Source organism: Naegleria gruberi (assembly GCF_000004985.1).
Source record: "Naegleria gruberi genomic scaffold NAEGRscaffold_90, whole genome shotgun sequence".
In the NCBI taxonomy this organism is placed as follows: domain Eukaryota; phylum Heterolobosea; class Eutetramitea; order Acrasida; family Naegleriidae; genus Naegleria; species Naegleria gruberi.
This window is the reverse complement of record NW_003163237.1, coordinates 5,377-20,539: the sequence shown is the minus strand read 5'-3', so window position 1 is coordinate 20,539 and position 15,163 is coordinate 5,377. Positions and strand designations below refer to the sequence as shown.

General features: G+C 32.5%; 10 protein-coding genes across 10 annotated transcripts in view; 5 read left to right on the top strand and 5 right to left on the bottom strand.

Moving 5' to 3' along the window:
• The window catches only part of NAEGRDRAFT_76069 (uncharacterized protein), a gene marked incomplete at both ends in the record, with an annotated part of 1,232 nt that extends 810 nt beyond the window's left edge, over positions 1-422 (bottom strand). The window contains one exon of the mRNA XM_002668931.1: positions 125-422. Within this exon, the coding sequence (XP_002668977.1) occupies positions 125-422 (298 nt within the window). The remainder of the gene's footprint in view (positions 1-124) is intronic.
• A 379-nt stretch (positions 423-801) lies between these two features.
• Positions 802-2,646, top strand: NAEGRDRAFT_82269 (citrate synthase family member). The gene is made up of 4 exons (XM_002668953.1): positions 802-1,021; positions 1,127-1,373; positions 1,443-2,233; positions 2,281-2,646. Exons 1-4 carry the CDS (start codon positions 807-809, stop codon positions 2,561-2,563), a joined length of 1,536 nt encoding a protein of 511 aa, XP_002668999.1. The 5' UTR covers positions 802-806; the 3' UTR covers positions 2,564-2,646.
• A 1,770-nt stretch (positions 2,647-4,416) lies between these two features.
• NAEGRDRAFT_76067 (uncharacterized protein) lies at positions 4,417-4,926 on the bottom strand (the record flags this gene model as incomplete). Its single annotated transcript, XM_002668930.1, has 1 exon — positions 4,417-4,926. The coding sequence occupies one exon, from the start codon at positions 4,924-4,926 to the stop codon at positions 4,417-4,419; it is 510 nt and encodes a 169-aa protein (XP_002668976.1).
• A 705-nt stretch (positions 4,927-5,631) lies between these two features.
• NAEGRDRAFT_76066 (alternative oxidase) lies at positions 5,632-6,820 on the top strand (the record flags this gene model as incomplete). Its single annotated transcript, XM_002668952.1, has 3 exons — positions 5,632-6,225; positions 6,279-6,614; positions 6,662-6,820. The coding sequence occupies 3 exons, from the start codon at positions 5,632-5,634 to the stop codon at positions 6,818-6,820; spliced, it is 1,089 nt and encodes a 362-aa protein (XP_002668998.1).
• Positions 6,821-6,935: 115 nt separating this feature from the next.
• On the top strand, positions 6,936-8,825 carry NAEGRDRAFT_76065 (uncharacterized protein; the record flags this gene model as incomplete). The annotated part of the gene is made up of 1 exon (XM_002668951.1): positions 6,936-8,825. The coding sequence occupies one exon, from the start codon at positions 6,936-6,938 to the stop codon at positions 8,823-8,825; it is 1,890 nt and encodes a 629-aa protein (XP_002668997.1).
• A 3-nt stretch (positions 8,826-8,828) lies between these two features.
• Positions 8,829-10,070, bottom strand: NAEGRDRAFT_54486 (uncharacterized protein; the record flags this gene model as incomplete). Its single annotated transcript, XM_002668929.1, has 1 exon — positions 8,829-10,070. One exon carries the CDS (start codon positions 10,068-10,070, stop codon positions 8,829-8,831), a length of 1,242 nt encoding a protein of 413 aa, XP_002668975.1.
• A 506-nt stretch (positions 10,071-10,576) lies between these two features.
• On the top strand, positions 10,577-11,212 carry NAEGRDRAFT_76064 (uncharacterized protein; the record flags this gene model as incomplete). Its single annotated transcript, XM_002668950.1, has 1 exon — positions 10,577-11,212. One exon carries the CDS (start codon positions 10,577-10,579, stop codon positions 11,210-11,212), a length of 636 nt encoding a protein of 211 aa, XP_002668996.1.
• A 433-nt stretch (positions 11,213-11,645) lies between these two features.
• On the top strand, positions 11,646-12,872 carry NAEGRDRAFT_76063 (uncharacterized protein; the record flags this gene model as incomplete). The annotated part of the gene is made up of 1 exon (XM_002668949.1): positions 11,646-12,872. The coding sequence occupies one exon, from the start codon at positions 11,646-11,648 to the stop codon at positions 12,870-12,872; it is 1,227 nt and encodes a 408-aa protein (XP_002668995.1).
• A 635-nt stretch (positions 12,873-13,507) lies between these two features.
• NAEGRDRAFT_76062 (uncharacterized protein) lies at positions 13,508-13,903 on the bottom strand (the record flags this gene model as incomplete). Its single annotated transcript, XM_002668928.1, has 1 exon — positions 13,508-13,903. One exon carries the CDS (start codon positions 13,901-13,903, stop codon positions 13,508-13,510), a length of 396 nt encoding a protein of 131 aa, XP_002668974.1.
• Positions 13,904-14,067: 164 nt separating this feature from the next.
• Positions 14,068-14,979, bottom strand: NAEGRDRAFT_76061 (uncharacterized protein; the record flags this gene model as incomplete). Its single annotated transcript, XM_002668927.1, has 1 exon — positions 14,068-14,979. The coding sequence occupies one exon, from the start codon at positions 14,977-14,979 to the stop codon at positions 14,068-14,070; it is 912 nt and encodes a 303-aa protein (XP_002668973.1).
• Positions 14,980-15,163: the final 184 nt, after the last annotated feature.

The following is a 15,163-nucleotide window of genomic DNA, read 5'->3' as shown; positions in this document are numbered from 1 at the left end:
GGATCACATAACCTTCCTTCCATCTTGTTTTCATAAGTCAATTCTATCCAATTTAACATTAAATATTTTAAATATTTTTAAATATAAAATTACATAAAATTTACAAAAGTTTGTTAACAATTACCTCCACCCAACTCAAAATATCCTCTATAAACCTTTGAATTCTTCATATGATATTGATTCTTATAATCGAGTGGCTTGTTAAAAAATGATCTTCCTTCACTCATCAACTTGTCAACTAATTCTTCATCAATTCCATGATTTTTAATGTAGAAAAATCCAAACCTCTCACAAGCTTGTCCAATTTGCTTGATAACATTGGCAGCTGCTTGTTCATCTTGATAATTTCCATCACTGTCAGTTGTGTGAATAATTGGTCCGATGTCAATTATTGGCAAGGAAAGATTTGATTGTTGTGACATTTTTTTGTTTTGAAAAAATTGAGAGAGGTGAATAATTTTTGAAAGATCATTCGATTGATTTGGAAGTTAGATAGGAAAATTCACAACTTTCATTCACAATTTTCACAATCTTCAGTTGACCATTTTAAAATTACTAAAATTGTTAATCAATTACAATCCCTTTTTCATTTCTTACATTGTATTGATTCAAAACTTGGTTTTAAATTTTCACACATTCAACCATGCAACTGAACAGTAAACAACTCAAAATCTCCAAGAATCTTCGCATCATATTCGGAGAATTAACAAAAAACAATTGTAAACTCTCTCCCTTTGTAGAGCAAAGATTCAATTTTCCTTCATCTCCCTGTCTATTAATACAAAAAACCACAAAACAACAAAAAAATGTCTCAACAAGCGCCACTCTCAAACTCTTCTAGTAGCACGGATCAAGAAAATTCAGATGATCTGAAGAAAACAACAACCAATAGAAATACATTAACTGTAACTGATAATCGTACTGGAAAGACCTATGAAGTTCCTGTAGAGGATGGTTATTTTGTAAATTCTACTTCGTTTAAACAAATGGTGACTGATGGAGAGGATAAGAATGGTATTATGTAAGTTTTCATATGATCATAATTAATAGATGATTGATATATTTGAATTGATGATCTTTTGATGGTTGGGAATTTGATTTGTATTTATGGTTGATACTCCGATAGGTGTTTTGATCCTTCTTTTATGAATACAGCAGTTGCTGATTCAAAGATTTGTTATATTGATGGTGAAGCAGGAGAATTACGTTATAGAGGATATAAGATTGAAGAATTGGCTGAAAAATCATCATTTCTTGAGGTTGCATACTTGTTGATTTATGGTGAATTGCCAACTCAATCTCAATATAACGATTGGTGTCAAAAGATTACTACCCATACTTTTATTCACGAAAATTTGGTTTCCATGTTGAAGGTTTGTTTTTTTTGATTTTAGAGCTAATTGTAACAAATTTGTAAAATTTTGATGGAATTTGAAAAATAGACTTTCCGTTATGATGCTCACCCTATGGGTATTCTTATTTCAGCAACATCAGCTCTTGGTACTTTCTATTCCGAAGCCAATCCAGCTCTTGTTGGAACTGATGTTTACAAAGATGAAAATAAGAGAAATAAGCAAATTTTCAGATTGTTGGGTAAAGTTCCAACTATTGCTGCTTGTGCCTATCGCCACAGAATTGGTCGTCCTTACAATACTCCAGTGAATCACTTGTCCTATACTGAAAATTTCTTGTACATGTTGGATAGACTTTCTGAACCAAATTATCGTCCTCATCCAAGATTGGCAAAAGCTCTCGATGTCATGTTCATTCTCCATGCTGATCACGAATTGAACTGCTCAACTGCTGCTATGCGTCACGTTGGTAGTTCACTTGTAGATCCATATACTGCTGTTTCTTCATCTGCAAGTGCATTGTATGGACCATTGCACGGTGGTGCCAATGAAGCAGTTCTTCACATGTTGGACGAAATTGCCAAACCAGAAAATGTTCCTCAATTCTTACAAGATGTCAAGGCAAAGAAACGTAAATTGATGGGATTCGGACATAGAGTTTACAAGAATTACGATCCAAGAGCAAAGATTTTGAAAGGAGTTGCCAAAGAAGTTTTTGACATTTGTGGAAAGAGCAAATTGTGGTCAATTGCTGAAGAATTGGAATCCCAAGCTCTCAAGGATGATTACTTTGTTTCTAGAAGATTATTCCCTAATATTGACTTTTATTCTGGACTTATTTATAGTTCTCTAGGTTTCCCAACTGATATGTTCCCTGTACTGTAAGTATTCAGATTGATAATGTTAAATATTTATTGATATATGAAAGTTTTACAATTCCTCGTGTTGCTGGTTGGTTAGCTCACTGGAGAGAAATGGTCATGGATCCAAATTTGAAGATTTTCCGTCCTAGACAAAAGTACACTGGCCATGGACTGAGAGATTATGTCGACATTGAAAAGAGAGAACCTGAATCTCCATATGTTCACACCTATTTTTCACAATACTCAACCAGACGTAATATTACTGAATCTTATTGGAATGATGTAAATAAGAGAGATGTTTTTGATTCAGATGGAGAAGAAAACTCTGAATTTGATAATGTAAACTAAATATTCTAAACTAGTCACTTGTAAAATAACACCTCCTTAAATGTACATTATGCCATACAATAATTTAATGAAATTGAAAACTGTGGGAACAATTAAAAATTATTTCAAAATATTTACGCCTTTATTTTCACCGATTCCAATTAAAGAATCTGAATTTCCCTATTAGTTTTCATATCCAAATCAATTTTCCATCAAATAACAAAAAAAAATACAACAAAACAACTCATCGCATCCTTACCAGCATTAAATAATCAACAATGGCCACACCACAATACAATGTAGATTATGAAGATAATGAAAATTCATCTACTTTAGCATCACAAATTTATGATTACGTTCCGAGGTGGAGACGAACGGAAAATAAGCATAACGAATGTTTGGATTATTTGGCAATAGAGAGGACACAATTATCGTGGTTTAATACTGCTATATCGGTAATTTCGATGGGAATTGCTGTTTCTACGTGTATGTTTAAGTGATTTTCCAATCATTATTTAAATAATTTAATATTAAACATTTAATATTAAATTTATTACTAAATTTGATGAATGATGATGGAATTATAGTATTAACAAAGGATACATCTGAAACCTTACGAATTCTCTTCACAATTATTGGAATTATTTTCATTGCTTTTGGAATTGGCATTATTTGTTATGGATTTGCAAGGTATTGGTTCGTGCAGAGAAAAATCATGGAAGGAATTTTTGTTAAAGATCGATTTTCACAACCATTCATAGTTGCTTTTGGAATTTGTGTTAGTATTTTGGCATTGGTTGTAATCTTTGTGAGAATTAAATAATTTTGGAATTGTTATTCCTAAATTATATTTTTTTAGCAAAATTGATTTTGGTCATTGCCTCATTAACTGTTTCAGGTTGTGTAAACGTGGCAATGAATCAAACCATTATTATTATGTGCTCGTTTCCATGATATTCTTATATTTGTGAGAAATAATATTCTTCAATTTGGAGGAACTTTAAATAATTGGAGTAATTTTAAATGTTTTGCCTTTATTGAACTAGCTCAACAGAATGGATTTGGGCTCTCGTTCTTTTAATTTCCACATTTTTCCTAGCCATTGCCAATGTTTACATTGAATATTATTTAAAAAAGGGTTGCATGAATTGAATTACTTCAATAATTATTTGGAATTTTTATTTTTCCTTCTATTTTTAGTGAAATCTGCTTCTGACCTACCTATATATTACATGTTATATTCATTGAAATGTGTTGTTGGAATGAATTCCTTGAAGGGTGATCATTTATATCCTTCTTTATGATTTCGTAAGTAATTTAGTTTACTTTCTAATAATTGATTTTTTTAAAGAATTATTACTGAACCTGCTTTCCAACAAAAATTATCTAACCTTGATATTGAGAGCGTATCCTAGTAGCTGGAATTGTACAGTATTACTAAGGAGAGAACGCTTGATAAGAATCCCCTCAACGAAAAACTTTAACATTCTTGAATTGGCTAAAGGACAAAATTAGAAAGGCGGCAAGGTGAGAACTAATTGAAGATTGGTCTCCGTTTCTATTTGTGCTAGTACTAAAGAATCCACACAAGTAGATTTTGATTTATTAAAAAAATTATTTCACACACATCCTTCCCCATTCTACAAACTAAACCTCTTCATCTATTCGATTCTCATGGACTTTCTAACATAGGACCAACAAGATAATAACACATGCATGTATTTTGTATTGTGAGTGTTAATGAAAGATTCGAAACGATTCGAAATACATGCGTGATAGCCATTGAAAGGTAATCACGTCAAAAAGCATCTACCTTTCCAAAACGCATCTTGTATGAAATATTACATCTAATTAGTATTTATATTGGAATAGTTTCAATTTAATAATTCCTTGATGGATATCGAATATCTTGTCTTTCTTGGAGGTTTATAATTGGATGTGTTGTTATTGTTGGAGGTGATAAGATTGGATTCTAGATGTGTTGTTGTATTGTCGTTAGTAGTAGATGTTGTTGTGATAATATTGGATTGAGAAGTAGATGCATGCGTTGTTGGAAGAGACGAAACTAATGTGTCTGAAACTAAACAATTATTCAATTCTTGCATGACAGTCAAAGATGATGCACTACTATATGTTGAGCAATTAGATGTGTTTGGACTATTACATGCTTTCTTTTCCTTTCTTCTTCGTTTATCCTTCTTGAATTGGTCTGTCATTCTATTCGTCAACTCATACCTCATTGGCATTGTCTCAGTTGACCTAATAAACATTGATTTATTTGCATGTGGTGAATTCTTAGGTGGTCTACCTCTCTTCTTTGGTGCATCCGTTTGAATATCATGAGCAGGAGTAAAGTCAACAATCGAGAATTTGTTAATGTACATCTTTTTTTTTTGGTCTAGAGAATAGTGTTGCCAATTTCAAAATTACTTGAAATATTATTCGGGCAAATTAAGCATCGAATATTTCATTCAAAGACTATCAAACTTGAATATAATGCACTGACTGAAACTATTGTGGCGCCATTATGAGGATGCTTGTTTTTCATACCAAACAAACAAAACAACATTACAATAAACCTAGAGCAAATTAGCGGTATGGTTTGGAATTTCGAGCTTGGCTTTTGCATGGCACACAAAACGGTGAACTGCATTCGAAATTGTGATGAATCAATCATGAATATTTTCAGGTTTTGTTGGGAATCAATGAACTCAGACAGAGAATGGATGAAAGGGTTTCATCTCTCTTTCTACGTGAACCGTTACCTTGGATGGTCAATTAATTTTGTGAATGTGAAATCGCTGCCTTATTGGTAACATGGATTCATTGAACAATTGAGCATAGAGCTGTATTGAAGACTTTCCAGGTTATCTTCTTTCTTCTTGGGTTTGTTTTGTTCAATTTTTATCCAAATAAGATAGAAATTAAGTGTGCAAACGATGAGGTTCTCTATTTCAAGAAACTAACTTGGTGACCAAGTCTGAGAAGATGTACAGTTTCATGCAAATAAAACAACATTTTCCACTCATTCAATTTATCATTAAGCTAAATATTTCAGCACAATTAAATATTTTCAAAAATTAAAAAAAATGAAAAGATTTCATCTTGGCAGAAACTTTTTTCATCATTTCCTGCAAAATTCATCAGCAAGAGAAAATAAATTATACAGAAGGATTCCGATACGAATTGATGATAATCATCAGCAAAATTTCCAAAAATGTTTTTCTATAAATTTTAATACAAATCTTCAAGAACAATCATCGGAAGAAGGTAATAATAACAGAAAAAAAAAGGAAAATCAAATCAAGAGAAGGAAACTCTTTGAATGGTATTCGACTAGTCATAATCCATTGAGTATTGATGCTCCAGATTCACTTTTTAGGGATCATCAACAGGAGCTTTTGGATAGTGTTGATCCGGATGAGGAAGGATTGGAAGTAAAAAACACAATAATTAGAAAGAAGGAAACTGATATGAATCAAGTTTATGAGTGGATGGATCATGGAGAAAGTGAAATGTTCGGATTCTTGAATGAGAAACGAATGGAACCAAGAAATAGAACGGATCGATGGGCTCAATGGTGGGCCAGAAGATGTGTTGCAAGAATTTTAAAGTTTTTATTTGGAAGAAACATGCTGAGGTATTCTGTCTTTTTGGAAACCATGTCAGCAACTCCTGGAATGGTAAGAATTAATTCTTTTCAAACCAAATTAATTTGAGAATTATTTAATGACAGGTTGGTGGAATGTGGAGACATTTTGCATCTCTAAGAAGTAAGCCAATTGATAGATGTAAAAAGGAACATTTAAGAGTTGGAGCATTATTGGAGGAAGCAGAAAATCATAGAATGCACATGTTAGTTCTCTTGGAAATGACTCATCAGAACATTCTGGAAAGAATACTCATGGTTGTTGCACAATTGAGTTTTTCACAATATTATTTCTATATTTATAGTTTAGCAGGAAAAACATTCTCACACCGATTTGTTGGATATTTGGCAGAAACTGCAGTGGAAAGTTATGGATTAGTTTTGAAACAAATCGATGAAAAGAAAATTGCAAATCCACCAGCAGTAAGTTTTTACAATATTTGAATTGTAGAATAATTTGGAACATACAGCCGGAAATGGCAATTAATTATTGGAATCTTCCTAAAAACGCAACTCTGAGAGATGTAATTCTCGCTATTCGAATGGATGAATGTAAACATCGAGAATTTAATCATGCTCTCTCAGATGAAATTTATTTTGAAAAGGAATCCAAAAAGAATGTAAAATAATAACCCAAATATTGTATTTTAAATATTATTGAAAATTTTAAACCTTCCAAACTTGGAATTATAAAACTTTCCAAAATAGTTCTCCACAAAATTCACAAAAACAAAACAGAAAAAAATGAAAGCATCACATAGGAGACTTTCCGTGCTGATCAATCACCTCAAGCAAACAACAACATCAAATTCTCTTGTTGCTGCTCATCATCGGGTGGTTTCTCATCAAAATTCCTTCACCACAAAAACAACAAATATTCACTGCACATCACTGCAACGAAATTTTCATCATGATTTTGCTCTGCAATTCAATGAAACTAAATGTAATTTAGAAAAACAAGAGGCCACATCATTCTCTACGAATTTTAAACAATATTGGGAATCTATTTATTCATATATTCAAAAGGGAGATGTTTCTCTGGAGGAATCAATCAAGGGAGTGGTTCACGGAATTAATATTAATAATATTAACAAGGTGGAGATTCCTGAGGATATTTCACAAAAACTTGCTCAAATGTACATGAAGAATTTGGACAAGAATGGAAAGATTAGATTCTTTGAAGTGATGATTATGCACTTTGGTGGTGTTCCAATTGCTCCTTTATTACAAATGATGAGTAATAATGTTGTTACTGATAATAGCAATACTCTTTTACAAACTTTGGACAAGATGAAAGGTGCTCTGCAAAATGTGCAATCTAGTGAAAATGTGGAGCGAAATATTTTGGGATATTTGAATACTATTCAACAATTGAGAACTAGTTTGGAACCATACTATGAAAAATTCTTGGAACAATTCATTTTAATATTGATGAAGAAGGAAATATCTATTGGAAGCCAAAGTATGAATGGATTGGAATTTGTCATGCAAATGAGAAAGGACTTGCTGGATATTATTGCAACACTACAAAAGCAACAATCCACTCCAGCAACCAGTGATTACAAAAAATTCATTCTACCAATACTCCTCTCTGATCTCAATACCAATTTGGTAAGATTATTGTCGAGTTGGTTCTCTCCATCATTCCTCGAATGTAAAGAATTAGATTGGAGGGAAACTAATGCTCAACTAGTTGAAAAGATCATTCACTACGAACGTGTCCATCCAATTGCAAACATGGAAGCTCTCAAGAATAGATTAGCTCCAACACCAAACAGAAAAATGTATGGTCTTTTCCATGCTGCCATGCCAAGAGTTCCATTAGTTGTTTTGCAAGTTGCCTTAATGGACAGTATTGCCTCAAATATGAGACAAGTACACGACATTGAAAAGGCCAAGGCAACACCAAATGTAAATACTGCCATCTTTTACTCAATCTCCTCAACTCAAGCTGGTTTAACAGGCATTGAATTGGGAAATTATCTTATCAAGAAGGTAGTTGGCATTCTCCAACAAAAACAATTGGTCAGTGATAATTACGGTGGTGATATTGTACAATTCTCTACTCTTTCTCCAATTCCATCATTTATGAAATGGTTATCTCAAAAATTGAGAATTGAATGCTCTTCTGATTTGAACAAGTTCCACGATGAGAGCTTGCTTCGGTCTGCAGATGTGGAATTACTGAAGAAATTAGCTATGGAAGAACCTCAATTGTTTGGTCTCACTTCTCCAAAGGAATGCACCTCTGATTTACAAGCTAAAGAATTGCTGCTTTCTCTTGTTGATGGAATTGTTGGAGGAGGAATCAATTCTACAACTGATTCACTCCATCCAAGTGAAAAACTCAAACCACTAATGGAAAGACTTTGTGCAAGATATCTTTATAAAGAAAAACACAAGGGTAAGGCTCTCGATCCAGTTGGAAATTTCCACTTGAGAAATGGTGCCTGTCTCGAACGTATTAATTGGAAGGGTGACCTCTCCGTGAGAAGACTCAAAGAAAGTTATGGAATGATGGTCAATTACAAGTACGTTTTAGAGTTGGTAGACCAAAACCATCATGACTATGTCATTACTGGAGCTAAATCTATCACATTGGGAGAAATGTTCGATCGATCTCTTTTGGAATAAATTTTAGACCTTTTCCTTGAGTTCTACAATCTTGTCCTTAATAATATCCTTCGATACAATACCATCATAAGCTTGTTGTGTAATATTGGCTTGACTGATCAATCTGAGAATGTGTTCACAATCTTCAAGAGCAGCTCTATAATTTTGCATTGTAATTTCATAAAATTGTTGTCTCAGATAGAGAATGTAAACAGTGTGTTCCTTTGCATTCTTCAAGCCACTATTGAGAACACCAAGTGCCCAATTATAATTCTTCAACTCGACCAAATATTCACTGAATCGTCTATATAATTCCTTCTTTTCACAACCCAATCTAACAGCCTCAGCATAGTGGAAAATTACCAGTTCCTTTTGTACACCTGGAGTCTTTTCAGCTTCCAATTCTTCCAAACAAACAGCCATCAAGTAGTGCGAGTTGACATCTTCTGGATCCAACTTTAATCCAATATCTAAAACCTTTCTTGTCTTTTCCAAATTATGTTCATGCTTAATAATATGCTTGGCAAGCTTGTAGTGAGAAAGATTATTATTATATGGATCAATGTCAAAGGCGCGAGACCACATAAGGTGTGCCTTTGTTTTGTCTTGCATTTGATGGAAATAGATATCTCCCAAAACTGCCAAACTATCCACACAAGCAGTATCCAACTCGACAGCTTTTTCATAATGCTTCAAAGCTGAATTATTGTCCTGCTTCAAGAGGTAGTAATTTCCGAGCAAGTGATTCCACAATTGTTCAATTCTTCTACATTGTGTCATTTGTTGTAATTTTTCAATAATTGCTTTAGCCCTTCCAAGACTTGCATCACTTCCTTCATCCAATTCCAACCAAGCCAACTCTGCCATTGCTTCACCTTTATCCATCAATGAGACTTCCAACTCACAAACCTTATTAAAGCACTGAGTGGCGTGTTCTACCTTTCCAAGATGAACATAATTCCTTCCCATTTCCAAATTCAAGCTACTCATCGTTATACAATCCTTATAATTAAAACCACTTCCTTTGATCATCATTTCCATGGCTTTATCAAATGTTTTTTCAGCCTCTCCATACTTGTGTGCCTCTCTCATGAAACAAGCCATTGAAATCCAGGCTCGGATCGAATACATTTCATCTTGTTTAATTGAAATTTTAATAGAGTCTTGTTCTTGTTCTTCCTTCTTTGTCGTTTCTTCGGAATTTTCAGCTTGTTTTCCACTAAATAAATTCCACATCATACGTGCTGTATTAAATACTCCATCCATCTTGATAGTCTATTAGAAATAACAATTAATTAAAACACAATTAAAGAAAATTCGTGATGATGAACGGGAGTGTTTTGTTTTTTTGATTTTTAAAATAAAAAAATTCCGCGCCAATTATTTTAAGCGCAAATTACGATTTTCAATAACCCGCTTAGAACGATAATCCTTAAAAGCGCACTCGCACGTTCAATTCCAGTGCCGACATTCGATTTTTTGAAAAGGTTTACAATAAAATTAGGTAGGAATAAATTTAAAAAAAATAATGCAATTTATTGGTGATGAATTTAAACTATGATGAACTGACCATCATTTGTGAGTTTTTAAATCTCACCACTCCAAAAACTAATTTAAATCTATCGTTGGTCAACCGTAAATTTTATTCAATTACTTCTTCTGATGAGTATTGGAAGAAAATTATTGAAAAATATAATGTGATGGATGAAAGTATTCGGATAGAAGAAATTGGACAAGTTGATATCAAGAAGAGTTTCGTCAAGTTTCGGAAAATGCAATGTTTCAACAATGATCCTTATCCGAATGCTCCACAACGATTGGCACTTTCATCTTTCATAATGTTCATGTTTTTATTTCTATTATCTCTTTGTCTTGTAGTTCCTGGAGTTATTTCACTCACTTCTCAATTAAAATGTGAAAGAAAAATTGTGAGTGTTGACAGATTGACATTGAATGATACCATTCCTAATAGAATCAAATATAGATACACTTTGGAATTGTCTATTAAGGATAATTCCATTAGATATAACTCAATTTCCATTTATGAATGTTTTGAGGGAGAATGTGAAATCAACAAGTTTGAAAATTTCACAACTTTCTGTACGTATGATCCCAGAAAGAAAGGACCTCGATTAGATACTCAAGCAGATTTTATTGGATTGTTTGCAGCAGCTGGTATTTGTTTGATAATTTCGTTTGGTTTCTTATTAATTAGTTTGACTGTTTTCATCATTGGTTTACAATTTATTTTTGAATTATTATATAGAAAGGATTGTTTTAAAGCTAGAATTATGGAAGGAAATGTTTATTTCAAATCAAGGAATGGCACTTTCTCAACCTGTTTAGATTTGTATTTGAAATTTACTGGATTTTCAGTGAAACAGTTCAGAAAAACTTACAAGCCTTGAAAATTGTTTAATAGGTCGCCGAAAATTAGGCAGAAATAATTCATCCAATAGAATTCGATTAGTGATTTGACAAAGCTTAATTGTTTCCAACACATGTTGAAAATATTCGAAACGTGGTGCACGTTCTGCTTACAACAATTAAAAAAAAAAGAGTTAAATTCAACATGCTTCAACGTTAACATGTAGCACGCACCTATTTTGTCACGTAAACATTCGTCCACAACCTTTCGAATAGAGGTGGATGGGAGCACTTTCAGACGAAAGTAGTTTTCCAAGGTGTCACCATCAGCAATTCCCATTCCAAATTTGAAAAGAACTAAAACACAAAAAAACAAACGAAAATCCTTCTCACAACACCTCACTTGGGTCTTGCAGCTGGCTTGTTTCTAAAGGAGTTGTTTAGGATAGTTTCGTCTACACATGTGCGTTAATGATGGGATCATATTTTTCAAGACGTGTTAATACACAACCAACAACAAATAATCAAAATAATTCCATGTCTGCATCTTCATCAACCACCAGCGATAGCAACATGCAACAACATTCGAATATCGAGGAAGAAACTAAACATGCAGAAAACCAAATTAAAGATGGAATTCTCGATCCACAAGAACATGAACATGCCAAGTCACTCACATCTGTCAAGTTAAAATTCTCCAACAAATTAGAATCGAATTTTAACAATCAAGAATCCAAAATTAATTCCATCTGCAAGGCCGAAGGAATGAATTTGAGCATTGAATTGAAAAACGAAACTAGTTTTCAATTTAGAACTCCAAATAATTTCAATTCAGAAAATTATCCAATCATGTATGATGTTAAAGAAAGTGGAAGAATTTGTGTGTACAAATTTTATCCAAATGAACTATTCGAATTGAAAGAAACAGAGAGACACATGTTGATTATTCCAGTAATTGTAAAGATTGATCAGAAAAAGAGCAATGGCAACTTGATTTTGAAACTAAACGAAAGAAAGTTTGCAGTGGCTTATATTACCAATGATTCGTGTGGACAAGTATACGAAAGTTTTAGAAACAATTACAAAACAGAAAATATTCAATTTTTGAATGTATTTTTCAAAAACAAGCAACCATGCCTTTCCTCACTTTCTACATTTATTTCATTTGATTTATCCATTGGTGATGAAAAGGATTTTAACATTGAATTGTGTCGTTCCATTCAGGGAAATGCTTTACAGTTTGCACTTGTGGATGAAAGTTTTGATTTGACAACACCTAATTATTACAATTCGCAAATGAATGAGCTATTTCCAATTTTCTATCAATATACCAATGTAGGACCTTTGATTTTCAAATTTGAGGAACCTTATGTGTATGTGGAATTCAATGAGGGAAGAATGGTTATTCCTATTATGGTTGAAAGATTTGATCAACAAGTTCATGTAGATTTTGTTTTGGATTTAATTGATGCTAATGATGGAAATGTATGTATTGAAACAAACATGGAATGTACTCAATCAGTCAATCAAGTTTGTTTCCAACACTTCCAAAATACGAAAAGGAAACAAGAAACTGCAAGTGTTATCGAAGAAGATAGTTTATTCCATGAAAATGTCAAGTTTATCCAAAGCACCTCTCGTGTACTTGTTTTCTTCGAGGATTGCACCACTGGTGGAAATAATTCTCAACAATCAAAATAAAAAATTGACTAACGTTTCGAATATTTATTAGTATTAAAATAGTAAAATGGGAAACGCTAGTTCATCATCATCTCCTTCATCTTTGCCACTCTCCATTGGCGGAAAATCATCAAACAATTCCAACAATAATACTAATAATAATAATAATGCAAATAATGTTGTAAATAATGTTAATACTACTTCATCATTGCAAACGAATCAACCGATTCCAGATTCGCATAATTACTCAATGAATAACAAGAAGAGAAAATTGGAGAATCAACCAATGATGATTATTACGAAAATAGATCATGTTGATGATCAATATGTAAATAATTTTCATGGTGAAAATTCATTTCGAACAACTATTTTGCATGATGATGAATTATTTAATTAGATTAGTTGTAATTTGTTTAAAATTTGTAATATATTGTTGTAATTTATTTGTTATTTCATCCCTTATCCAATTTGGCCGCTTTATTACCATATTGAATCACCATCAATAATAAGATAAAATATTTAACAATTAACCACCCCATATTTCGTCAAATTGGATATTATTTATAATGATGAAAACTTCTTGGATACCATTATTCAAAAACTTTTCCATTTTCTCTTTCTATTTGAGTTTGGTGAAAGTGACAGCCATATACAAGTTAAGCTGTTGGATGATTGTCTTTTAAATGTTGGGTTAAGAGCAGTTCGTATAAAGTGCAAATGTTTTTTGTGACCTTTCCTAAATCATCCTTAATATCGTTTTTACACATCTCAAACTCTTGCTTCATATCTTGCTTAAATTCATCAAGTTGTTCCTTCAGTTCATTCTTAATCTCGGACCTCAAATCACTTTTAAACTTTTCAAACTCTTGTTTAATATCTTGCTTCAATTCATCAAGTTGTTCCTTCAGTTCATTCTTAATCTCGGACCTCAAATCACTTTTAAACTTCTCAAGTTCTTGCTTTATATCTTTTTTAATATTTTCTTGAAAAACCACAAACATGGTCTGCATTTCTTTCTTGAGGCAATTGGCAATGTAATCTAAATTGGTCATTTTTTCTTCTGCTTTCCTGTTAAGGCCTTGTTTCAAAAAGCAAGCTTGCACATTCACTTGCTGAAATATCATCCATGACTTTAATTTTATGAAATATTAGAATATTATTACCTACTAAGATATAACAAAAGTAGATTGTCACTTTTCCAAATTTTTAGATTTAATCATTCATTGGATTCAAACAAATCTCGAGTTCTTTTCTTTGAAAAATTCTTAATGAAAACCTTTGTTGGGTTTTGTGGCGAATTATTCCACTCAAATTTAGTAACTCCCAAAGGAATGGAAAATTCCATACTTTTAAATCCGTATTTCATTCTCAATTCATTCATTTCAGGAGAATCAATATGGAGAATAAACCCAACCTTTTCTTCAAAGTATCTTGGCACCAAACTAACTTGTCCTGTGATTGAGAATTTAAATTTTTGTCCACATTCTTTCAAATCCATAAGGAGAAATTCTTTAATATGAGAAAGAAGTTCAATTGGAAGTGATTTTGCAAAATCAGATCTTGTAAAATATGTAAAATTACCCAATTCTTGAATTTTCTCCTCCTTAACCAATTTGGAATGACTATTATATGGAGTATTCACAAATTCAATTGGACTTTGGAATACATTGTCTGTGGGATTTTTAACAGTAAAATACTTAACCTCCTTCTCCAATCCAAAGAATGCTTGTTGCCATTCTTTACATGAAATGACAGTAAAGTGAGTTGGCAACAAGAATGCATTAAATTCAACTATTGAGTTAGGTTCCCCTGAATCTTCCAATAATTCCCTAACCTTTGTAATCAACCCTTTCTTTCCATAATGATCTTTAATAATTTCCACAATTTTTGAATCAACACTCATATAAACATGTCCCCAATATCGTTCTCCTAAATTTGGACTTCTCCATCTCAAAACTCCCCAATTTCTCGTTTCCTTCTCAATTCTCGCCACAACTTTTTCATCCAAATCAAAACTCAGCACAGTATTTTTCGGAAGATAAAAACTTGGTGCATAGGCTGGTGATGATGGAGAATAAGAGGGAGTACCATTGGCATTATAATAAATTGTTCGTGGTTGGAATGACATTTTTTTTTGTAATAATTATTTGTGAAAGTTTGACGGAAAAGATTGCGATTTGTTTGGGGTGTTGAAGAAGGTGAAGTTGTAAAGTTCAATATTTTGAATATTTCTTATTCAGTTGGTGGATAATATTGAGAGTTGAGAGTGTGTTTGGTTGACACATTGATTCTCATTCAAAAAATGTCTCTTG